The sequence below is a fragment of the Macaca fascicularis genome, chromosome 7 (genome assembly GCF_037993035.2).
Source record: "Macaca fascicularis isolate 582-1 chromosome 7, T2T-MFA8v1.1".
Classification (NCBI taxonomy): Eukaryota; Metazoa; Chordata; class Mammalia; order Primates; family Cercopithecidae; genus Macaca; species Macaca fascicularis.
The window spans coordinates 104,648,169-104,673,832 of NC_088381.1; the positions used below are offsets into that span (position 1 = coordinate 104,648,169).

Consider the following 25,664-nt stretch of genomic DNA (forward strand, 5'->3'; position numbering starts at 1 on the left):
TTTTTTTATTATACTTCAAATTCTAGGATACATGTGAGGAACGTGCAGGTTTGTAACATAGGTAGACACATGCCATGGTGGTTTACTGCACCCACCAACCAGTCATCTACATTAGGTATTTCTCCTAATGCTATCCCTCCCCTAGTCCCTCACTTCCAATAGACATGTGCACACATATGTTTATTGGATACAGTTTTTAACTGAATCTAACACATTGAAGATAATTTTAGCCTATATAAACAAATATTCTATTTATTTGATCATTTAATAGATCAGATAATTAATTGGATGCATCGATTTTTTTTTTTTTTTAAGACAGTCTTGCTGTCGCCCAGGCTATAGTGCAGTGGCGCAATCCTAACTCACTGCAACCTGCACCTCTCGGGCTCAAGCAATCCTCCCACCTAAGCCTCCCAAGTAGCTGGAACTACAGGTGTGAGCCACTGCTTCCAGCCTTGATGCATCAATTTTTGATACAGATCTGTTTTATTTGCATATTCATAAACTAGAGTGTGAATGCAGAATGAATTTGGACATTATATTACAGTACCAAAATAAAGAACTATTGAGTTTAGAGAGCCCCAGTTATAGAAACTTTAAACAACCCTAGTGGCATAAATTAAAAATTGTCCTCTAGTCATTAAACTACTTATTAATATCTTTTTGTGGTAGTTTCCATTATATAAACATTCAGTTTTCAATCACGTTATCAGGAAAAACATAACAAAGTAGAAAGTTACCCTTTTAAGTATTTTGCCCCTAGTAAGACTAGGAAAATAAACCATTCAAAATGAGAAAACATGTTAAGTAAAAACATATTAAAATGGCTATATGAAGAATATACATACCCTTCCATTTGGAAAATCATTTGAAAGCTGTCTACCAAGCTTTTGTAACTGTTTGGATCAGTTGCACATCTCTGAATCTGAAACCTAGAAGGAAAATCAAACCAAAAACTCTAAGTTAAAGATTTTGCCAAATGGCTTTTCTCATTTTTTAAAGTCTTAGAAACAGCTTTTCAGATTAATCTAGAACATTCTGCTTTGGTATGGATTTTATTCATTTATTAGCATTACATAATCTTCACCTTATTTTCATAGCCTTTAAAATTACATTTCTCTGTAATTTAATGAAATCTACAGAAAAAATGTATTTTTTAAAATTTTTTTTATTATTATACTTTAAGTTCTAGGGTACATGTGCATAACGTGCAGGTTTGTTACATATATATACTTGTGCCATGTTGGTGTGCTGCATCCATCAACTCGTCAGCACCCATCAACTCATCATTTACATCAGGTATAACTCCCAGTGCAATCCCTCCCCCACCCTCCCAATAATAGGCCCTGGTGTGTGATGTTCCCCCTCCCGAGTCCAAGTGATCACATTGTTCAGTTCCCACCTATGAGTGAGAACATGCAGTGTTTGGTTTTCTGTTCTTGCGATAGTTTGCTGAGAATGATGGTTTCCAGCTGCATCCAATGTCCCTACAAAGGACACAAACTCATCCTTTTTTATTGCTGCATAGTATTCCATGGTGTATATGTGCCACATTTTCTTAATCCAGTCTGTCACTGATGGACATTTGGGTTGATTCCAAGTCTTTGCTATTGTGAATAGTGCTGCAATAAACATACGTGTGCATGTGTCTTTATAGCAGCATGATTTATAATCCCTTGGGTATATACCCAGTAATGGGATGGCTGGGTCATATGGTACTTCTAGTTCTAGATCCTTGAGCAATCGCCACACTGCTTTCCACAATGGTTGAACTAGTTTACAGTCCCACCAACAGTGTAAAAGTGTTCCTATTTCTCCACATCCTCTCCAGCACCTGTCGTTTCCTGACTTTTTAATGATTGCCATTCTAACTGGTGTGACATGGTATCTCATTGTGGTTTTGATTTGCATTTCTCTGATGGCCAGTGATGACGAGCATTTTTTCATGTGTCTGTTGGCTGTGTGCATGTCTTCTTTTGAGAAATGTCTGTTCATATCCTTTGCCCACTTTTTGATGGGGTTGTTTGTTTTTTTCTTGTAAATTTGTTTGAGTTCTTTGTAGGTTCTGGATATTAGCCCTTTGTCAGATGAGTAGATTGCAAAAATTTTCTCCCATTCTGTAGGTTGCCTGTTCACTCTGATGGTAGTTTCTTTTGCTGTGTAGAAGCTCTTTAGTTTAATTAGATCCCATTTGTCAATTTTGGCTTTTGTTGCCATTGCTTTTGGTGTTTTAGACATGAAGTCCTTGCCCATGCCTATGTCCTGAATGGTATTACCTAGGTTTTCTTCTAGGGTTTTTATGGTATTAGGTCTAACATTTAAGTCTCTAATCCATCTTGAATTAATTTTCATATAAGGAGTAAGGAAAGGATCCAGTTTCAGCTTTCTACTTATGGCTAGCCAATTTTCCCAGCACCATTTATTAAATAGGGAATCCTTTCCCCATTTCTTGTTTTTCTCAGGTTTGTCAAAGATCAGATGGCTGTAGATGTGTGGTATTATTTCTGAGGACTCTGTTCCATTGGTCTATATCTCTGTTTTGGTACCAGTACTATGCTGTTTTGGTTACTGTAGCCTTGTAGTATAGTTTGAAGTCAGGTAGCATGATGCCTCCAGCTTTGTTCTTTTGACTTACGATTGTCTTGGCAATGCAGGGTCTTTTTTGGTTCCATATGAACTTTAAAGCAGTTTTTTCCAATTCTGTGAAGAAAGTCATTGGTAGCTTGATGGGGATGGCATTGAATCTATAAATTACCTTGGGCAGTATGGCCATTTTCAGGATATTGATTCTTCCTATCCATGAGCATGGTATGTTCTTCCATTTGTTTGTGTCCTCTTTGATTTCACTGAGCAGTGGTTTGTAGTTCTCCTTGAAGAGCATTCTTATACACCAGTAACAGACAGAGAGCCAAATCATGAATGAACTTCCATTCACAATTGCTTCAAAGACAATAAAATACCTAGGAATCCAACTTACAAGGGATGTAAAGGAAAAAATGTATTTACATCTATTTGTCAGCCAGGCAGATTTGCCCTGAGGCATTTAAGCTTTTTCCTTTTGTGAAAAGCATACACAAATATTATAGATGTTTTAATGTAGAATTCAGAATTCTGAGTATACATATGAAACAATAGTGCTATTTCCTATCTTAATAAGTGTTCCTTGATGGCAATTTAGCACAAAGGTTAAAAATACAGAGTAGCCTGTCTAATATTCAGAATCTACAAGGAACTAAAACAAATTTACAAGAAAATACCAAACAACCCCATCAAAAAGTAGGCAAAGGATATGAACAGATACTTCTCAAAAGAAGACACTTATGCGGCCAACAAACATATGAAAAAATGCTCATCATCACTAGGCAATAGAGAAATGCAAATCAAAATCACAATGAGATACCATTTCACACTAGTTAGAATGGCAACTATTAAAAAGTCAGGAAACAACAGATGCTGGTGAGGATGTGGAGAAACAGGAACACTTTTACACTGTTGTGGGAGTGTAAATTAGTTCAACCATTGTGGAAGACAGTGTGGCAATTCCTCAAGGATCTAGAACTAGAAATACCATTTGACCCAGCCATCCCATTACCTGGTATATACCCAAATGATTAGAAATCCTTCTACTATAAAGACACATGCACATGTATGTTTATTGCAGCACTATTTACAATAGCAAAGACTTGGAACCAACCCAAATACCCATCAATGATAGACTGGATAAAGAAAATGTGGCACATATACACCATGGACTACTATGCAGCAACAAAAAAGAGTAAGTTCATGTCCTTTGCAAGGACATGGATGAAGCTGGAAGCCATCATTCTCAGCAAACTAACACAGGAACAGAAAACCAAATACAGCATGTTCTCACTCATAAGTGGGAATTGAACAGTGAGAACACATGGACACAGGGAGGAAAACATCACACACTGGGGCCTGTCGGGGGCCGTGGGGCAAGAGGAGGGAGAGCATTAGGACAACACCTAATGAATGTGGGGCTTAAAACCTGTAAGACGGGTTGATAGGTGCGGCAAACCACCATGGTGCACGTATACCTATGCAACAAATCTGCACATTCTGCACAGGTATCCCAGAACTTAATATTAAAAAAAAAAAATTACAGAGTAGCTAATAGGGCCTAACTTTGATCCTGATTGTAAATTTGGAATTCATTCTGGCAGGCAGGAGTCTGCATTTGAAGCAAGAGTTAGGGTTGTATATTGGGATTGTATTACTCTACAGTTTACTATCACTACTCCATGATGGAACAAGATTGATCATTCTGGGTAGTTCAGGCTACCTGGATCTTCAGAGAAGCATAGTGCCCTGCATATAATTAGAGCTCAATAAACATGTGCCCCATTTTTGAAAGTTAAATTCTTTTTTCTTCTTTTTGCATATGATCATGCATCTCTGAACTCTTAGCCCTCCAAATGTGGAAGTTTCCAGTACAAGGGTTTTATCTTTGTGTTTTGTATTTGCTCTGGAGTTTGTTTCTTAAGAGGTTTATAACAAGTACTCTCATTTCTCCCATACCTGAGTTCTCTATACTTTGGGTTCTTTAGCCTGCCTATTCCTTGTGCTTTACTTTATTGTTCCTGTTGTAAGTTAGGGCTCTTGTTCCTTCTGTGGGAGGGAATTCCCTCCACAATTTTACCTGCTTTTGAAAAAGAACTTTTCAAAAATACTTCTGATGTTATTTAGTTCAAAATGCTTTTCTTAGATTGTTGGCTTGATGATATGAACGCAACGTCTACTTCTAGGAATAATATATTTTATAGGTTCTAGGCCTCACAGAATTATGCTGCAAACTGACACATATCAGACAGAAGAATGAATGTACTGCTTTGACTGAAGTAGTTGGGCATATGGCCAGAGTGAGTGTGGTATAATACTGAAAAGCAAAGCAAGGCTGGAATTACATTTGGTTTTGTAAAGTGAAAAGTTGCTACATGTGTTTGTGAAGAAGTACTGAAGAGTACTGTGAAGAAGTTTGTGAACAGTACTGTTCAGAGATGTGGGAGTTCAGTCTTCCAGCAGAGTTCTTTGCAATACAAATCTCTAAATGAGTACCTATTGACCAATTGGATGGATTAGAATGGGAGTATGGCAGAGAGAACAATCAGGAAGGAGATACGATAGTCTGGGTGAGAAATAATGGTGCTAGAATAGAAATAAAGGCAACAGGAATATAATGAAAGGGGCAAGCTTGTTGGGTAGTCCTTTTTCTCCATAATTTTTAAAAATGACACATTTAACATATTCTCCTCTTTTTTTTTTTTTTTTGACAGGGTCTTGCTCTGTACCCAGGGTGGAGTGCAGTGGTGCGATCACAGCTCATTGCATCTTCGAACTCCTAAGCTCAAGCCCAAGGGATCTTCCCACTTCAGCCTCCTGAGCTGGGACTACAGGCATGCACCATCATGACTAGCTAATTTAAAAAAATTTTTTTGTAGAGGTGGCGTCTTCCCTTCTTGCCCAAGCTGGTATGGAACTTCTGGGCTCAAGCAATCCTCCCACCTCGGTCTCCCAAAGTGCTGGGATTGCACGCATGAGCCACTACCCCTAGACAACAAATTACTTTGAAACATACAGAGCAATTTCCAAAGTATGACTTTTGTTCAGTTCAAATAAGAATCTTCATTTCTGTATTTGCATATTTGTAACCTATATTCATTGTTGAGTATAAAATCCTTTCTTACATCTAGTGGGAAAAACCAAGACTCTAACTATTTTTTTAAAAAATTATTCAAAATAGTTTTATATATTATGAAAGTATTAGATAAGCATAGATGCTTTTCATAATATCTGTAATAAGCTTTAATTAAGTTCATTTATCTCAGTAAATTCCTTTCTAGATGTATTTTCCCAAATTACGAATTATTTTCTTAATGTGTGCCATATGATTTAAGATGCTACAGGTTTTAAAAAACCCAGGGTATTACCTTCAACCTCAAGACGCACAAGAAAGAAATATGAAGAAAAAAGATAACGATATAAGAGGAAATATGCAAAACGTGAAGTAGCATCGGCACCGGGTTGTCCAGGTGTTCACAAGGGGAGCAATTACCGCTCTCTGCAGAGGGTCAGCAAGGGTTTCAGGAAAGAGAAGGATTTGAGCTGACTCCTCATGGGAGTCAGAGAGTAAATCAGGAGGAAGCATTCCAGGTGGGGAGATGACAGGAACAATAGCCAGTAAGGGAAAGCTGTCCCCTTTCTAACGGGGAAGCGAACACCACAGCCACCAACCCCGCGTTTCCTTCGGGAAAATGTCACAGTACTCTGCTTGCTGCATGCACTTGTTTGCTCAGGGTGCATGGAGACCTGAAGTGGTTTGGTAGAAGGTATATAGGAGCTAAAGTCAAAGCCCAGTATAAAGTACTTGACCTTTTCTGCTGCTCAGGTCAGCACTTCAGCTACCTCAGGATGGCCATTGCACAATTGCACGGCCCTGGTTCCAGATGGGTCTGTGAACAAGTCAGCAGATGGGCCAGGCAAGCATGTCCTATGTCTAGACATTCAACCTTAGCCTTTCCTTCCCTTCTGTGGTTAGAGATCTCAGCTTTGCCTATGATATCTGCATGCCCAGGTAATTCCCAGGTGGGTTTTCTGACAGCTTGTGCAAACGTGAATACAGAGTATGATGATTTCACAAGTCTAGGCACTTCACTCACTAGTTGCAATTTCTTTTTCTCTTTGCAGAACCAAATAGATCATATTTCCTATCTATCATTCATTCAGTTAATAAGAGTTCTTGAACACACTCTTCTATTTGGGGGCTTATAAAGAAATAAGACAAAGCCTGCCTTGTAGAAGCTTTCAGTAAGGTGAAGGAGATGTGCAAACAGATGATCACCATAAACAAAACCTATTGTTTAGAAATAGCGTTTCAGAGTATCAGATGTTTAGAAATAGTGTTTCAGAGCATCAGATGCTAGCACCACTCTTATTGGGGATGATCGGCTATTTATGGGTGGGAAATAGTACTTAGCAGAGACAATGGAAGGGAAAGGGAGAGGGGAAATAAAGAAAGACTACCTTTGGGCTACATATCTGCAATTAAACTTTACCCACAGATTTTCGAACAGGCAACAAGAAAGGGCAGTCCATGAAATCCTTGAGGAGTGCTTCATTTAGGAGCTGACTGTCTGATGAGTGATGCTGAGTTAATTACAACCAGGAGCGGCAACATCAAAATAACATTACAGGAGCACAGTCCATAAACCGTGCTGCATGAGCAATGCAAAAGGATGGGCAGGCATGGTAACTACTAATGCCCCAGTAAAGCCTCCCTTCCATTCTTAGCTATGCTAAAGCAGCGAGAGGCCCCATTACACAGGCTAAGGTAAGAACAGTTGTCTCTTCTACTGTACCTCTCACATACATCATATCTACGCTTTGCAGAGAAAGCACTTGCAGTATTTGGTTGCAGTATTTTGTTCCATTACACATGACTTATTCTGATCACAGAGTTATCAACTCTTCTCAGGAATCTGTTTCAAGTTGATATAATTACAGTGCATTTTGGTCAATCATGTAAAACAGCAATTTCCTTCTTCCTCTGCTCTACATTTCAGCAACTTAAAAGGTTTCTCTGTTGGATTGAAGCTTTACATCAGCATGTTCCAAGCTGCATTTTCTGCTAACAAATTCTCTCTATACTCAGGGAGACAATTTTCCAGTTACGTAATACAAACCCTTGTAAAATTACAAAGGCAAAGCCACACCACTCTTGATTGCATTTAGAAGAAAGGGTTGGACTTCTCCATTGTCCTAATAAAAGCAGCTTAAATACATATGGAATATACATCTGAGTAACTTCTTTTATTAGAATGGAAACTTGCTGCCACACTGACAGAGTGGACAATGATGTAACACTTGGGACATATTTGGTGCCTAACATCCGATCAGAATCACACACAAGAGACAGGAGTGTGGCTCAAACCCTAGGCTACATTGCAAAGGAGCCAGATACCTATCTGTGGCTGTTCTCATAGCCAAAGGACTGCACACACTTAACCAATGGGAGGAAACAGGCCCTGTCATTTACCAGCCACAATACTGAGTGAGTTACTGTGGTAACCACCAGGGTAAGGAAGGGCTTCTCAATGTTCCCAAACAAATGTACGAGCATATTTTTTAAAGACAAAAAATGTTTGCACTAATTGAAGCACTTTTTTCTAAATTAGCTGAGAATCATGACTGCAGCATTTTGCACTGTCTTCATTGTGTGCTCAGTGATATTCTATTTTAAACTAGTCTGTGACTCAGTCTCAGCATAGATATACCACTTCCGCTTGTTTGAGTACTTCTGAAGATATGGCCAAAAGAAAGATATGTCTGTAAGAAATAAAATGGCTTGGCTGCCTTAAAAGTCTCACGCCTGTAATCCCAGCACTCTGGGAGGCTGAGGTGGGCAGGTCATGAGGTCAGGAGATCGAGACTATCCTGGCTAACATGGTGAAACCTTATCTCTACTAAAAAATACAAAAAAAAAAAAAAATTAGCTGGGCGTGATGGCGGGTGCCTGTAGTCCCAGCTACATGGGAGGCTGAGGCAGAAGAATGATGTGAAGCCAGGAGGCGGAGCTTGCAGTGAGCCAAGTTCACGCCACTGCACTCCAGCATGGGGGACAGAGCGAGACTCTGACTCAAAAAATAAAAATAAAAATAAATAAAAATAAAATAAAATGGCTTTGCTGCCTTAAAAGTCTCAAGATAAGGTGTTTGAAAATTCTAAAATCTCAAATTAATGCAGTGCCTTTATTTCCAAAGTAATTTTATATCTATCATCTTCTTAATGAATACTGAACGTTCTGGTGAGTGGAGGCTTTAGAAATATATTTGTACACTATACATTATATATGCATATATATGTACATATACTATATATGCATATATACTGTATATATCCATATATAACTTATATATTATACATTTGGTGCAAAAGTCATCGTGGTTTTGGCCATTACTTTCAATGGTGCCTAACACTCAATCTTTTATGGCCAAAACCGCAATGACTTTTGCACCAACCTAATATAACTTATATAGTCCTATCTTTATATGAATATGCAGTAATTGAATTGCAAAGGGTTGGACTGGGGTAGATGATAGGATTTGTCCTGAGGCTACATTTGCATAGCACACACTCTGCTGCTTTTTAGTTAGATCATGTGATTATTTCGGGTGCTTTGGGAAAGGGAACTGATGGAGACTGGCAGTGGGAAGCCATTCCAAGCCACCCCTTTGGCACTGCCACCAATCCCTAAGCAAATCAGTGAGATAGGTAAAGAGCATTTCTGGTGTCACCCCTGGATCACTTCTTAGTTCAGTAGCATTCCTGTGCTCTCTTCTGCCTTCTCCCATTCAGCTCTGCTTTTGGAAACACATTCACATCCATCATTCATCCTTATTGTGACTTCTACTTTAATGTGCCATCCGTCAAAATGTGTCCTCTCTTATAGGGATTTCAGCAATCAAAAAGGAGATCAGAAGGTTTGTTTTTGTTTAGGATGAAAATGCAGCGGATCCTTACCACCAAAGCCAGCCTTAAGTGCCACTTTTCCCCCTTCACTGGCAATTTATGCCACAATACACTAGGCTACATAAAAATTCCACTTTTGTGTCAAAGGAGGTGAAGCACTTTGAGGAACCGAGACACAGACTGGGAGCCACTAGTTGCAATTCCAGTGCTGCCACTGACTCACAGTGTAAACTGGTGAGACTTGTAATTTAATCCCTCTGCCTTTTTCCTCAGCAATAAAATGGGACAATTTGATTTGAGGGAGAGCAGCACACAAAATAAAAATAATAAAAATTAATATTTGAGTTTGTTAGCCATAAGGGAGAACAGACCTTGCCTTTTGTATTCTAAAGGCCCCAAATTCCATCCTTTCTAGAGGTGGGAGACTGCTAGGAAAAGTTGTATACTGATGATAAGTGGTGATGAGCCTAATGAAACTCCCTGCAGAGATTTCTGTGAATGTGCCATGAACAAAGATTATTAGTAATTACCTGAATATTACACGTATTCCTCAATAAACACTTAAGAAGCCCACTAATGAATCAGAGATTAACAGACTAAAGGTTTGCAATTACAGAACACATTAAAAGGATAACTGTAGGAAGATTAAATAAAGATTTTAATTCACTGTAATTAGCCTTTCTTACTGAAATTAGATGTTGCGCCTACAGAGTATGTTTGCTTTCTTATGAGTTGGTTGAGCATAGCCAAAGTCAGACCAAACATGCAAAGACATGTCTGAGGTTTTGAAATTTACGTGTACACACCAACCTCACCAACTCTGGGCAAAGACCCGAGAAAGCACATCTTCAGAAGAATTCCCACCATGTATGTTTGTTTTCCATTTTCTGAAAAATCACCATCCAAGAGGAGAAATAGCATCTTTCCACAGGAGATAAGCACTGGGGCCTGTGCCTTTCTCATCCCTCCAGAAAGAGCACATCAGATGGTGGAAAGATGACACTGCTGGTTTTGAAGATAGTTTTTTTTTTTTTTTTTAGCAAGTACTGGGCAGGGATGGGTGGGGGATGGTTTCCTTCTAATATTTCTCTATGTTCATAGCTTTACTCTTCCAAGTTGAAGTATCTTGTAATGTGAATGGTAGTTTTTAAAAAAATTTAGCTGCGGCGATTTTGTTTTAACTTCAGATTAAATATAACAATAATCCACACTGGCTGGGTGTGGTGGCTTGCGCCTGTAATCCCAGCACTTTGGGAGGCCGAGACAGGTGGATTACTTAAAGTCAGGAGTTTGAGACTAGCCTGGCCAACATGGGGAAACTCTCTCTCTACTAAAAATACAAAAATCAGCTGGGCATGGTGGCAGACACCTGTAATTCCAGCTACTCAAGAAGCTGAGGTAGGAGAATCATTTGAACTCAAGACGTGGAGGTTGCAGTGAGCAGAGATCATGCCACTGCACTCCAGCCTGGACAACAGAGCGAGATTCTGTCTCAAAAACAAAACAAAACAAAACAACAAACCAAACCAAAACAAAAATAATAATAATAACTACATAACATTGCCTTAGCACTGACTGAGATCAACAGGGCCTCTAATCATGTTCGAAGGTGTGGTTTATAGTTCCAGACATGAATTTTTGTCTCAGTATTTACTGAGCTCCCCATCTGTACAAGGAACAAGGTTAAGGGTTTGGAGGCCCCAAAGATGAATAACACCCAGGTCCTGCCCTCTAGGATAGAACAAACCAAGGTGGAGGACAGGAGATGTTAGTAATTAACTACACAACAAGGTAGAATATGCATGTTAAATAGAGATTCTAGGAACTTGGTTCACCTGCAATTTAAGCATTGCCTTTGCTTGTTGCTTTCACGTTCTAGGCCTGGCATCAATTAACACTCCAGAATAAAGCTAACAAGTCCACCGAGGTCATGGAGTTTGGCTCTATCCAAGTAGTGATCACTGACTGAAGTTCAAAAGCAGTACTCAGACATATTTGGCTGCTTATCAAATTATTCTAAAAATCTAGGGAAAGATAGATACTTTTCCTGATTGTTGCTTAGTCATTTCCGCAAGACACAGAAACCTATACCCGGTTAAAATTAAGATGTTCTTTGCCTGTTTAGAATCTGTATGTCTTTATTAGGTGTAGGTGGGCAGGGGTATGCATTGGCTTAACATTTATATACTGTAAAGGAGACCAATAAATGTCTCTATGTTATTATAAAACAGTTTATAATTTGAAAAAATATGTATCCTGGAGTGCTCAGTCAGCCTAGATAATTACTACAGATAAAGTAACAACATCTTGGCAAGGCCACAAAGGCATAGAAAATCCTCTGTGCTATGTAATTTTGAACATGTTTTTTAACAGAGCCTCAAAAATACTATCTCTCTGAAATATCAGATCAACCCTGATAGCCTGAACATACTTTAAGTAATTTCCTGTGATCCTAGACACATCTAATTGCAGTTCCTTTCACAAGCCAAGGAGATTTAAAGACTGATATTTTGTGACTGTACACTTTACAATTCACAGTCTTACAGTACACTTAAATATCCTATAAATAGTTTGTCATTTTGTCAACCACAGATTTCATTACAATAAACATTTACTTACACATCCTTCATGAGTATGGTGAAATAGATCTAGTTTTGTACATCTTTCACAATTACAAGACATACGGTATTTCTAGTATTTAGAGTCTATGAAAATTTGAGATTGCAAAATGAATTGTGATAAGAGAGTTTATTCCACCATCTGGCACAAGTTCTTCTACTTGTTTATATTACTTATGGGATAATAACTAACACACTGACAATATAATTCTAAAATTTATCTTAATGACAATATGCTAGTTAACAAGTCAGAGGCAAATGATCATTAGAGATTACAACCTAAATCTAATAATGTTAAACCACAAGTAATAAAATAGGCTAATTAACATAGCTGTATAATTAAAATGCTCCAAGCATAAACTGGTCTCCATTAAACAAAAGCTTGACTAGCATAACTTTCAATTATTTTGCTTTGTAAAATACATGTCACATCATAAAACTATGCTTAATATCAGATTATCGTGTGACCACTCTTTGAACATACATATGTATGTATGTATACACATATTTAAACTTCATATTTAATGCCAACAAATGACTTCAAATCCACATGCTCTTACTACATTGTCCCACCTGCACTGACCTAGGCTGGCCATTACAGTGGTTAATTACCATGAATCCAACTCATATTTGGGAAATCGGGGAAGGATGAATCAGACTGGAAATAGAACCCATTATCAAGGTAATGAGAACAGAGAGGATCACACCAATCTCAGCAATCAACTATTAAAATTACTATAGTCAAGACAAGTATCATAGTTTTCCTGCATTTTCCAAGTAATTACAGTTTTAAAAATTTGACCCCCCCAACACAAAAAAGTTACCTGTGCATCTTCTCTCTCCGATCCTCCCAAGCAACCCCCTTGAGTCCACAAGTTTTTCCTGTATTCACCAATAGCATCTACTGCCTAGTGAATAAGAAGCACAAAACACCATCCTTACCTGTTGAACCTTAGCTCATTGTTCAGAATGAGACTGAAGTTCTTGGTTTCTAGCTTCCATAACAGATTTCCAGAAGAGGGAATTTGAATGTAGTTAAAACTGCCAGAACCTTCTCACTGGCCCTGGGAACTGAGCCACTCTACAGAAACTATGCACTAGAGAACAGGAGCCAGGGGCCCAGTGAGGGAGTCTGTTGGAGAATATGGAGTCTCTGGAGACTTAATATACTATTCTATTTTATTTTAAGTGATCAAGTGTACCTACTGTATAGTTTATTTAGCACTGATAAGGATGCTTTTCAATAATATCAAAGAAAGAAAGACGAAAAGAATGTGGGTTGCTTGACATTCATAAGCATAATTGCTCATACTAGGAAAAAATTGGGGGAATGGAGATAATAAGCTTGGCTAATAAGGAAGAAAATATGCTTATTCTTATAATAGTGGAGGAAAATTTCAAGGGAGGTTTTTATTTTTACATCAAGATTGATCTCACATGTTACCAAGATTTGGATTGGTTGTTACTAGTTTTCAAATGAGGACACAATTTTCAAAAGCATTTCATGGATGGATTGAACCCCAAACTGACAAACAAATGGTAGTCATACTGCTTACTTTTATATCATTTTCAACGTTGAGAGCATTCTTACATATATAATCTATCCCAGTGTGTCCTCTAGCTTCACAGTTTCCTTATGTTTGTAGGATTAAGATCACTTAGAAAAGAAAAATGCCAGTTTGGAGCTAAAAGGGCACTGGGCTAGAGTAAGCAGTTGTCTGCTTCCAGTGGTACTGTACTAAAAATTTCATCTCTAGTTCAGTGAGTGACCAGTAAAAGTGCTTCTCTGAAGTCAAGCTTTTTCATTAGTAAAAAGAGAATCACTTAAATATCATCCAGCTGACAATGAAGTTTATCTCTGGAATCCAAAAAAAAGCAGCCCTCAATGAACTGTGCCGGGGAGAGCCAGCCAGGCTTCCAAGAAGCTGTGTCCATTTAATTTGATTCCTCACTGCCAGGGGTATAGACTGTGAATGGAGAGAGATCTCCCCTTCGGGGAGAAGAGATGGACATCTTTGTAGGAGGTTTTAGATGCAGGTCTGTTTGGAGAGCAAAAGACATCATGTGATCTCATGTGATCTCTTTTAGCCTTCTCCGCATAACTAACTGCATTGATACATTCTGGACAACAACAACAACAATAAAAGATCTGTCTATATTCATCTATTCCATGGGGCTTGCTTGTTTCCAAGTGTTTAAGTGCGTACTGAATGTCTGAGGAATATCATCAAGGCCAGTATAAACTAATGAGCTCTGTAGCTCTCTTTCTCTCTCTTTCATGATCTCTTCCTCTTTCTCTTAACTAAAAGCCTTTAATAATAAACATTCCATTATGTCATGAACTCACACTCAAAAGAGACCCAGTGGAGGAGTGTGGTTTCATCATTATCATCAAATTACATGTTAAAAACAGTCAAAAATCACTTAAAATACTGGCAACAGAAGAGATGCATGAATTAATCCGACCTAGTACCAGGCCCAACTTGTCCACAGAACTTGAACAAGAAAACTATGCTTCACTAATTAACAAATGTTTAATAAAAGACAACTAATATGTTTGGCAGTATTATAGGCAGGTGCTTTGCTGGGTTGCAACAACACTACAAGACAGTCCAAGTCATTTAATTTTGTAAAATGCTGACTTTAGCTAGCAGCTTTTACGCAAATATAACTTTGCATTTTAAAACATAATTACCTTTGGAAAGTAACTCTCTGTTCTACAAATTGAGATCTAGATAATTGGGTGTCATGGGAAACCTAGGTTTACTAAAATATTAAAAATTAAACATAATGTATGCTTTTAAAATGGGACCCAAGTTAGAAATCTACATGAATATCTAAAAATTAAATCTCCTTCTTTAAATTTCTGCTGGGGTGAATTGTCATATCTAATGAAACTCCCCTCGCTCTCATTCAACGAATCCTCCTGAAATTTAAGTGGGCAGATTCAAGTTAAACATTTGGAATTTCAGTCACTCCCAAGTAACACATTATTATTGAGTATAAAAGAGCAAAAAGTGTTCTCAAATAGTGGAATTTACAGATAATTCAAGCCAACAAACATTCATTGAGTGCCTACTCTGTACTGGGCACCTAAGTGTTAAACTCTGCTTTACTAAGACACTAAGTGTTAAACTCTGCTTTACCTACTCTGTACTGGGCACCTAAGTGTTAAACTCTGCTTTACTAAACTTCTCACAGAAGTTTGTATTACAATAAGACAAACACGTAGCATTCAAACATTAATAACAGGCAAGTCTTCTCAGGTTTGTCTTATTCTTGCTTGCCTCCTTGAATAGTATACAAGGAGCCCAATGTAGCATTTTCGGGGTCAGTGGGGACCTCTTGAATGGGAATTACCCTCCTGTTCTGTTATGCAGTGTTTTCCTCTAGCTTGGCAAGGCTTGGGCAGGCGAGTCCCTATGTTAATTGCGTCACATTGCTTTTCTGGTGGTTTTCCCTGTATAGTTTTGTGCTGTTTTCTCTCTTTTTGCTAGGCAGTGAGGTCTCATTTCTTGCACATCAGTGTGTTGGCCTCTAAGCCACTCTCCCTGCTCCAGGCGCCTCCTCCCACTCTTTCTCAGCCACATTCCTCCTATGTGCTTTAATTCACCACTCAAAATCAGCAGTGGACTAAGGACCAGAGAACCCAGCTTGATTATGGCTCTTGGTGAGGGCCTGAGGGGCCACACCGTGAGTGAAGTCCAGGAACATTAGTGTCTGGCCTTTGCAACATCAGTGTGGGCTGTTCACAGATCTTTTTCTCATGTGTTCTGTTTCTCATTTCCACGTCAGAGAGTTGAGGTTCAAAGATAAGTCGCCTCTGGCTAAGTTTGAACATTCCCTGAGAATAGGCTGTCCTGGGGGGAGGAGGAGTCATACGGCCTCCATTTTCCTGTAGTGTTCTCTCCCATAGGCCCAGGTGGTCACTCTCAGGTACAGCCCCTCTTGCACCATCAATGGCCTGTGGCTATGTGCGCCTGTCCCTTCCGGATCCCTCTGCTCTAAGGGCTTAAGAGTGTCCCGTGGCTCCTGGAAGCCAAACAAGATCTAATCACAACTTTGGATGAGGATGGGGATGAGGACGAGGACGACGACACAAAGCACAGCTGACGCCAGCCTGAATGATTCCCTCTTCCTTTTGTTCCCCTGTTTGTTTTGTGGATTGTGTTTCTGTTTGCTTCTTCAAGTAAAATGCCCTTCTGTGCTTTTTATGTTTGTTTCTCACTTCTGCATTATGGACTATGTGGTATGTGTCTGTTATTTAGATTTTCATAGATGTATGTTTAGTTTGACAATTTGACAAAAGTATGAAAATGTCTGTTGAAAAACCTTTGTATTTTCAGAATTCAGCCCGAATCACTGTGGTTTTTCTGCTGGCTGTGGTGGTGCTGCACTGTCCCTTTCGGTGGAAGAAAAGAGAAAGAAAGAAAAAACCACCACAAGTGTTCTGCTCCCCAGTACAAATGCTTTTGGGCCTCCTAAGCCCACTCTTACTCATGTGCATTAGGTCAAATTCTGGCTGAAATCATGGGACAGCTGCAACTTCATGCTTTGAAATCTCAAAAAAATCTTGATATACTCTCTAGGGTAGTTGGCAGATCTTTCCTTTTTTGTGTTTTAATTTTCCTTAATATAGACAAATTTTGAAATAAGGCAAGGGAAGAAATGAGTACCTTCAGTGGCGAAATCAGTATATTCCCAACTTTAAATATGTAATGCCAACATAACTTTCTACAATGAAGATTGGTTCAAATAAATATTTGTCAGTGGTATTACTTGTGTCAGGTTAGGTTTCAGTTAACTATTAACAGAGTTAAAAGGCTATGAAAATAACATGGTGTATATAATTTTTGTTAAATTGATAATAAATGTAAAAAAAGCTATGCGGTTTCTGAAGATGTTTTTAAAATTTACCACAGATAAGCAAGTATACAGTTGAAGATACCACACTTTTACACTCTAGTGCAATACAGACAAAACAATTTCGAATCCCAAGTTTAAGCTTTCTGGAAAGTTGAAGGCACAAGATAACTTTTTTGTTACATTGTTACATGTAATAGTTACATGACTATTTTGTTATTTTGTTACCTCATCCTAAGTAAGTGTGGCTTCATGCCTTCGTCAAGAGATTTGGTGGCTAGGACTGATATGTCTCAAGGTGACTCACATAAAGCGGGAGGTGGTTTATGACAGAGACCATGTGTGGCAATGTGAGGTCTTCTTCTGGAACTGGGACTGAGGTATGGAAATCCATGAGGAATTATGCAGATGGGATCAACTGTCCACTAAAACCTCCTGCTCCCTTTTTTGTCATATAAAGTTGATTCTAGAAGACATGCACCCAGCTAGATATATCCAGGGATACTCCCAGCTCCCTGTACATCCATGGATAGCTCATGTGACTACCTCCTATCAGTGAAATATAAGCAGAAGTGACATGTACCACTTCCAGACTGAGGCTTTTAAGAAGTGACACTTCTTCATTTTCTTTTTTGTTTCACCTGCACGATACACACCTTATGAGACACATGTCACATCAAGACTGTATCACTCACAAGTTGGAAGCAGAGGGTTCCAAAGCACTAGTGGGTACAGAGCCACAGATAGGAAGAGCCTGGATCCCTAAATCACACACTGAGGAAAACCAGCTACCATCCAGGAAAGCCTGTTTTGTACTATTGAAGTGGCTCCACTTCTACGGGTCAAATTGCTGAAACGGGTCAAATTGCTGAAACTTAGGGATTTTTTGTTACTGCACTGGGTGTGCCTTAACTGTTACAAGAATTGGAATTGTACTGTGACTCTGTCTCTCTATGAGTCCTCTTTCAAGATAGTTCCTCCTGGTCCTCATGCTTCCTGCTCCCTCATCACACTGACTTTGATAGACCAGTGCCAAGTCTTGGTGTACTATGATGCAAACCTAGTGCCCACCACCTACTCCCTTCTGTACCACGTGTGCCAAATATCTTTCATCAGCTCTTCCAGATCCACTCTCTACCCCTTTCTTTGGTTTGTTTGTTTGTTTTGTTTTGTTTGTCACTCTGTCCCCCAGGTTGGAATGGGGTAGTGAGATCTCACCTTACTGCAACCTCCACCTCATGGGTTCAAACGATTCTCATGCTTCATCTGCCTGAGTAGCTGGGACTACAGGCGTCCAGCACACCCGGCTAGTTTCTTTAGTTTAGTAGAGATGGGGTTTCACCACGCTGGCCAGGCTGGTCTTGAACTCCTGAGCTCAAGTGATCCACTCACCTCTCCCTCCCAAGGTGCTGGGATTACAGGTGTGAGCCACCACACCTGGTCACTCTCTAACCCTTTCTACTCTGTTCCTTCCCCTGAGAGGTGATTTGAAATGATTGCCTCAAAAGAGTCCTGTGTTATCCTACTTCCAGCTGAATTTGGTTAATGAAGAACCCTGGCAGGTGACAGGAGGCAGGAGAATGGGTTTGGGATATTTATTCATCTGGTTCCTTCCCACAAGGCTTCCTCAGACTTGCTGGCTCTATCAACAGGAGTTCACTGTTCCTATCAAGGAGACTTCTCAAAGATAAAACATTTTCATCTTTGAAGTTTTTCATCTTCTCCTTCACACATGCCTTGGAGTGACAGCTCTACCTCCTGGTGCTGGTAGCCCCAGGATCCTGAGTTATTCCTTGTGGTTTTCTTTCACCCTGACCAAACCTTTGCATTTAACTCATGTATAAACCGTCTTCAATTTATCCTACTTTTGGAGTGCCATCTGTTTCTCTCACTGCAAAACCATATCACAGTTACAATTCTCTAGAAGGTTATCCTTGGGTCAGCTGTCTAATGCTGGTTCCTTTAACCATGTCCAGGAGATAGAGACATCATGCAAACATGCTACCAAGCCCAACCCCTTTAGCAGAGGCTGAGTGGTGGCGGCTTGCCAAGGAGGGCATTTGCAGACACTTCAAAACAAGTGGTGTACAAATAGTACACCTTCATATTTTCTGGTAAAACTTTCTCTCTTTTCACTCCTCCTCAGCTATATGACTGATGTTGTCTGCTGTTGCATTTTTTTTTTTTTCTGGTGGATTGCTTCACCACTGAGAGAGCTGACGCTTGCTTTCTACACGACTGTGTATTGTGACCAGTGCATATTTCTAGTACAATACCATGCAGATTCCAAGTTATTACATTGAAAAATGAAAATGTTCATAAAAACAGTAAGAGAGAAACCATAGAAATAACCACAGAATCCGATTTTCACCATATTACTTCTTAGGCAGAAAAAAATTCTTTGTACCAAACTAATTCATTAGCTATGCCATAGAGTATTGCATCCAAAGAACTAATCACAATTTTCTCTTTCACATTTTTTGAAGATCGTTCACATTTGTTTTATTGGCATTAGTTCACAGCAAAAGATGCTACCTAAGCAACCATCTGGATGAGAAATTATTACTCCACACATCCCATCACTGTTATTCAATGTGAAAAGTGCCTCATACACGGAAGTGGGGAGGATTCAGTAAATTGTCTAACCTTAGGTGTAACAAAGATTGTGTGAATATCCAGGGACACAATCCAAACATTTCATTTTAAGGACTTTTTTTCCTCTAATTATTGTTTCCTACTACACTACTAAGCCTTTGGTGATAACATATGTATCCTTTTCTCTTTTTTCAGGGAAAGGGGTACTAGAAAGCAATCATATTCCTCTGTCTGGAAAAAGACAAAGTGGGAGAAAAGATCTATTTTCACTCTACGTAGTATTAAGTTTAAGTTGCATATTTTATGTAAACTGTCATTAAGTTTGAGTAACAAGGTATTTATTTTTCAATTAATATATTCCTAAGGCCTACTACTGCTGCCCTTCACCACACATAGAAACCAACATCATCCCCTCCTCAATATCCCATATTATCAATTTCATGGCTTGGGATAGAGAAAAGCTTAGATTTACTAGGACTTCATCACGGGATTAAAAGTGGCAGAGGGTTATGTTTTTAAAAGTCACAGGTTGATCAAATGGTTCCAGTTTCCCCTCTCTCTCAGCTCCCCGCCAAACCCAGCATACACACACTTATATAGCTAAAATCAGGGAAATAAGTGTGCTTAGAAATCAGGCTAAAGCCTGATTTTATTTACCCAGATTTCTAGCAGATCTGTAGACAGCAATTTATATTTGTTTCGTCATGTTTTTCCTAAACAATGACTACATATAAAATATCATTAAAATAGCATTAGAGCTTTGAGTAAAATTCATAAAGATTTAAGACTGCACTGTCCAATATGACAGTCACTAGCCACATGTGGCTATCAAGCAGTTATGTGGCAAGAGCAGCTGAGGAAATGGATTTATTTCATTTTATTTTAAATAATTTATATTTAAATTTAAGAACTAAAGAAGGATAAAGTATTTTTCCACTAAACATAACTTCATTGTTTTGCTAGGACTACATTTTACTTAATCATTGCATCCTGTAAGACATTGTATTGTAGGAAGCAGTACTTTGTGCTTTTAAAAACATGGCTATTAGCAAATGTAAAACTATATGTATGATTCACATTACATTTCTACTGAAAAGCTCTGGTTGAAAAGCTATTTAAGGCTAAAATGCTAGTATTTCTGTATATAGCTGTATCCAGATATACGTAGCATTATCAGGGTATATGGGGAGACTTTTCTAGTACTTAGAGTAGGTATAAGAATTAGGGAAGAATCCTGAATTTCCAAATTCAGTTCTCCTCATATAAACTTGGTGACTGACTGTACAGTCCCTCATTACTTCAGTTATTAATATAAGTTTAAAATAAAAAAGGCTCCACAGCAAGATAATTTTATTATGCCAGCTTGGAACTGAAAAGATCAAAATGCTTCCTTTGCTGTTTCTTCAAACATTCTTTTGTAAGATGCATCAAACCTTAGAATGAAGATGTCATGCCTATAAATCTAGCAAACTGTTCTAAGAAATCGAAAAATTGAGTCTACTGAATTAAATTTCAAACCAAATTAGGAACATGGAAAAGACTCTTAAATATACAACATTCTTTTCCTTCAAGCTATTTTAGTCACAGCTGAAAAGATCAGTGTAGTCTGTTCCAAGTATAAAATTTTAGAAAGATCAATACATAGATATGCTCAAGTCATTTCCATGCATGTGTCTTTGTTAGTTTGATAAAAGTGAAATAGAATCTTCCAAACATAAGGGACTGTCAGTATAGTCTTAAAGAAAACCAAATCTTTCAGTGGAAAACAGAAATGACCGGTTTCTCAGGACAGTACCAGAGAGAAGCTGGAGCTGTTTATGGAAAGAGAGTGACTTGAAAATCACCACCAGAGTATAGTGAAATCAAAAGGTACGGTTTTTTAAATTCCAAATCAACCTAATGATTCTATAAAATAGTATACATATCTTCATTATAATGAGTTATGATTTATAACAATGATATGAGATCTTCCCATATAAATTGTGTGCCTCTTTGTTTTTCCCTAGACAGGACAAGAGACAGAAACTGGAAAGTTTGGGTCATATGGATCATGGCAGCACTGCTATGTCTGGAATTTTCTTATAAATATCCTATTGCTTTGAGGCTCAGGGCATGACTAAAACAGCAGGGACAATCTCATTTGCACTTTTATAGTTGTAGAGGGATTTTCAAGAGTTAAAACAATTTTCCATAATATTCCATATTAACTTAATGAATCTGAAGTGTGGTTATTACACCTTTTCATGCTTTTCTGCAGGCTGATAATTCGGAAGTAACTAGAAAAACAAACAAGATTATAAACAAATGCCAACAGGAAGACATTCTTGGGTACTCAAAAGAATCTACTTTGCAACAAAATTTTATTGCCTGTTTGCAGCTTTATGCCTTTTTAAGATTATTTTTTAAACACTATAAATGACTGTTTCTACCCTTGTGAAAATTATCACTTCAAAGGGACATCTTTTAGCACTCTCTGTAATGACCCAAACAAATCTCAGAAAACAAAGTGGATTCCACCCTTTCTCGTGATTAAGCAATAAAGAATATTGTATCAGAATCTATTTGCACTTCATTAAAATAAATTCTCATTGTTTATCAGCATTTAAATAATTTCATTTTGCTTGAAATTGGAAAAAAAAACCCTGGATTTCATTAAGAGGTAAAACTTCCACAGAAGTTCATTATGGTTAAATTTTCACTCTATCCATAAAGTACATAGCAAGCTATATCAGGCATTAAGGATACCAAAAAGAGGATACACAAGGAAGTTTAAAAATCAGAGGTAATGAGAAGGGAATTCAAAGCAAATACACAGCACTATTAAAATAAATTCTATATATACATACACACAGAGAGAAAATAAATAAACACTTAGAGGACATAGGATATACCAACTGAGTTGACAGACGATAGAATAGATGGGGTTAAATGGAGAAAACTAATTTGAAGCAGTTCCCTTGTGATGCCAGAAAGGGCAGCTTCTGGGGCAGTGAGCAAGGTGCTCCCTGGGTGGAGGGAGAGTTCAACCAGCACAGGAAAGGGCCTTGTTAGAGAGCTTTAAAAGGAGAGATGTGTACCTCAGTCAGGGCTGATAACCTTTTTCTAAGAACTAAACTTGGGATCTTTAAATGCTTAGGAATAATGTTCTAGAAGTTTAGAAAAAATGTACCTGTAGATTCAAACAGAAGTAAGTACCTAAATAACAGGCCAAAATAAGAGTAAATTATCAAATAGTTGACATGTATCTACTTAGGAAAGGGCACTGGCTTCTACTGAACTTGGCTCTGTGAGGAGAAAATTGTGCCAGACCAATTTAATTTCCTCTCCCAGTAGAGGGACAGGTTATGTCAACCAACAGGAAACAATAGTAAAAAAGAATGTTACAATAGGTCAGCCATGAGAAAACCAAAATCTGGAATGCAAATTTGATAAGGGATTTGACAAGGTAAGGCTATATGCAGGTACAGCCGTGCTTCTTCTAAAAGTCCAACTTCCCCTATGAAAAATTACTTAAACTTGGGTCAGGTAGATAGCAAAGCAGCAGGCAGACATCTAAGAAATGTGTATGTGCTGGATTAAAATAGACAGATATATTGCCTAAATTCAGGAGACTCTTGATTTCTTTGAAATATCTAGAAATAAAGAATTCTGTAAATTCTAGTGTACACCTATCCCCTACCTTTGGACCTTTTGGTCATTTGTCTCACAACCATCTTTTAAAGCACTATAAGTGAAGGCATGGATTAATTTTGTAATAGTGCAGCAAAGGGAAATAATAGCAACCTAAGAATATAGTAAAAATAAGTCATCATGATGCACTAAATAAAGCACGATTAGCAAGAAGATCACTAATATTCCAAACTGCAACTAGGTAAACTGCAAAGACCTCTTGTATATTGGGGGGGAAAATGACTTTCCATCAGGCAAGGTTTTATTGCTTTTTCACATCTTTTTACCTTTTCTTAGGATTAAGTTCTGGAATATGGTAGAAATAAAAAGGCTTTGGAGTCAGACAGACCTGGGTTCAAATCCTGGCTATGCCACCTACCTACTGCATGAACTTGGGCAGGAAATTTAAGCCTTTCTGTTTCTTTATCTGAAAAAATGATACCTACTTTGCCATTTGCAATGAGGATTAAAAGAGACAATGTGTATAAAATACTTGGTACGTTGATTTCTCAGTAAATACTGGCTCCCTTCCACACCTTTCTCAATCCTGACCTCTCTCCCCTCTTCTCCCTCCCAACTGCCCTTACACTTTGGAAAGAAAGATACAAGAAAAGGCTAAGAATAAAGCTCTGCCTTGTGAAACAGGAAAAGGGACACAGCCTCACTTCCTTTTACTCCTGTTAAAGGTTTTCTGACTCTACAAGGAGCCATTCACACTGGTTTGACATTCTCATGGTGCTTCCCAGTTTTCCATGTCAAATGTCAATGAGATCAACGAAAGGGCCTTTTTGTCAAGTGACATTAAAAAAAAAAAATCTTTTCCTAGACACATTAGGTAAAGAATAGCACAAACACAAGTATGATCACCAACAAATGGTAACTCTATTAATGCGTAAAAAACAGTCATCCTACCATGTCAGGTTTACAATTGCAAACGTGAACTGGGAAATCAGACTTTCTGTTCTTATAGATTTGTCCAGTTTTCTAAAGTAAACAGAAATCAATTTCCTAGCATGGTCTATAACATCTCGATAACAATTTAGCACCCATGCATAAAGAAAGAGTCAGGGATTATAAAATCACTTAGAATGTATTATTTCTAGACTGAGCAGACATAAGTCTTTGAGGATTAATTTCATGCTGAGGGTTAAATTTCACTTTCACGATAGGCTAACCATTGCCTGAGGCTGCACAGATAATGAACCTGCCAAGGGATTAGCAAGGAAACACTTGTGTTATTATAAAGTGGGTGCACTTCCCTTTCTAACCAAGTTCATCCTACGTGACATTAACAAATTACTCCCTCTCATTGCCCACATTTCAATATAATGTGAGCCAGCAAGTGACCCCAACCAATAGGACATGAGATAAGATCTTCTCAGTGCATGAATGGCTATTAAACTTGTCTGAGAGAGCTGGACCTCCTGCAGGGAAACACAAGGCATTTTATCTCCATAGGGCCCCTGCCTGGGCTGCAGAAACCTTTCATTGGTCATAAAGCCTCTAAATGGCCACAAAGCCAAGAGGTAAGGAAGTCTTAACAGAAACATTTAGCCCACAGAAGAGGCACTCTCCTGAAAACACAAAGGATACAATTCATTTTTTACAAACACACAAGGACCCTAATATCTTCTAAATAAGAACTTAATGACTTAGCATTTGTGAAAATATAACATGTTCAGAGAGATTTCTGATATTTCAGATAAATATATCCTGTCCTCAACAGATTTTTCCGAAAATAATAGGTATGTTCAAGGATGGCAAATCTGCTGGCTTTTTTCCATCTTCCTTCTCAGAGGGCCAGCTTCTCCTACATGACCAAAAGTAGATCCTTTCCTGTGGGGTGGACCCTCTCTCCTGAGTGGCACTCACTATTGTCTGCCTTCAAATATGGCACTTGTCTTATTTTCATTCTTCTTACCTTTGGCTCCCCTCCAGAGTTGGACCAAATATCTTTCACCAGGTGAACAGCCAGCTACTATTGTCAAAATTGAATCTACCTTGGTCTTTCCATTTGGCCATCTCCCTCCTGATTCCACCATACAATGTGTGGGGCAAAGATAATCTAACAGGTATGAAGAATATGTGGCCTGGTTATCTAGGAAGTTATAATTCAGAAGTGTTAAGTATAAATTGGGAGTGCTGTTGAGAAGCTGTCCTGCTATTGAGTGGCCGAACTGCTGCCCAAGTGAGAACAGCTACTTCTGTTGCTTGCTAATAAGCAACAGGTGGAGAAAATGTAGAACAGTCAGGAAATCATTGGCATTTGCTACAACCCAACTTGGTTCAAACCACGAATCTTATAGGAAAGCACAATATAGTTTTCTTATGATATATTAGTGCACTTCTGTTCAAAATACTGTCTTGTGATGAGTAAATAATGCTTTTATAAATTCAAGTTTTTACTTGTCAGCTTGAAGCCTTTAGAATTGA

The 25,664-nt window shown here is 38.4% G+C and overlaps 1 protein-coding gene across 3 annotated transcripts in view; it reads right to left on the minus strand.

The window, feature by feature from the left end:
• Window positions 1-25,664, minus strand: part of SLC25A21 (solute carrier family 25 member 21) — a 506,910-nt gene that overhangs the window by 143,720 nt on the left and 337,526 nt on the right. For all 3 annotated transcript variants that reach the window (XM_073997256.1, XM_005561106.5, XM_073997258.1), the window contains one exon: window positions 849-932. In XM_073997256.1, the coding sequence (XP_073853357.1) occupies window positions 849-868 (20 nt within the window). In that variant the 5' untranslated portion in view covers window positions 869-932. The remainder of the gene's footprint in view (window positions 1-848; window positions 933-25,664) is intronic.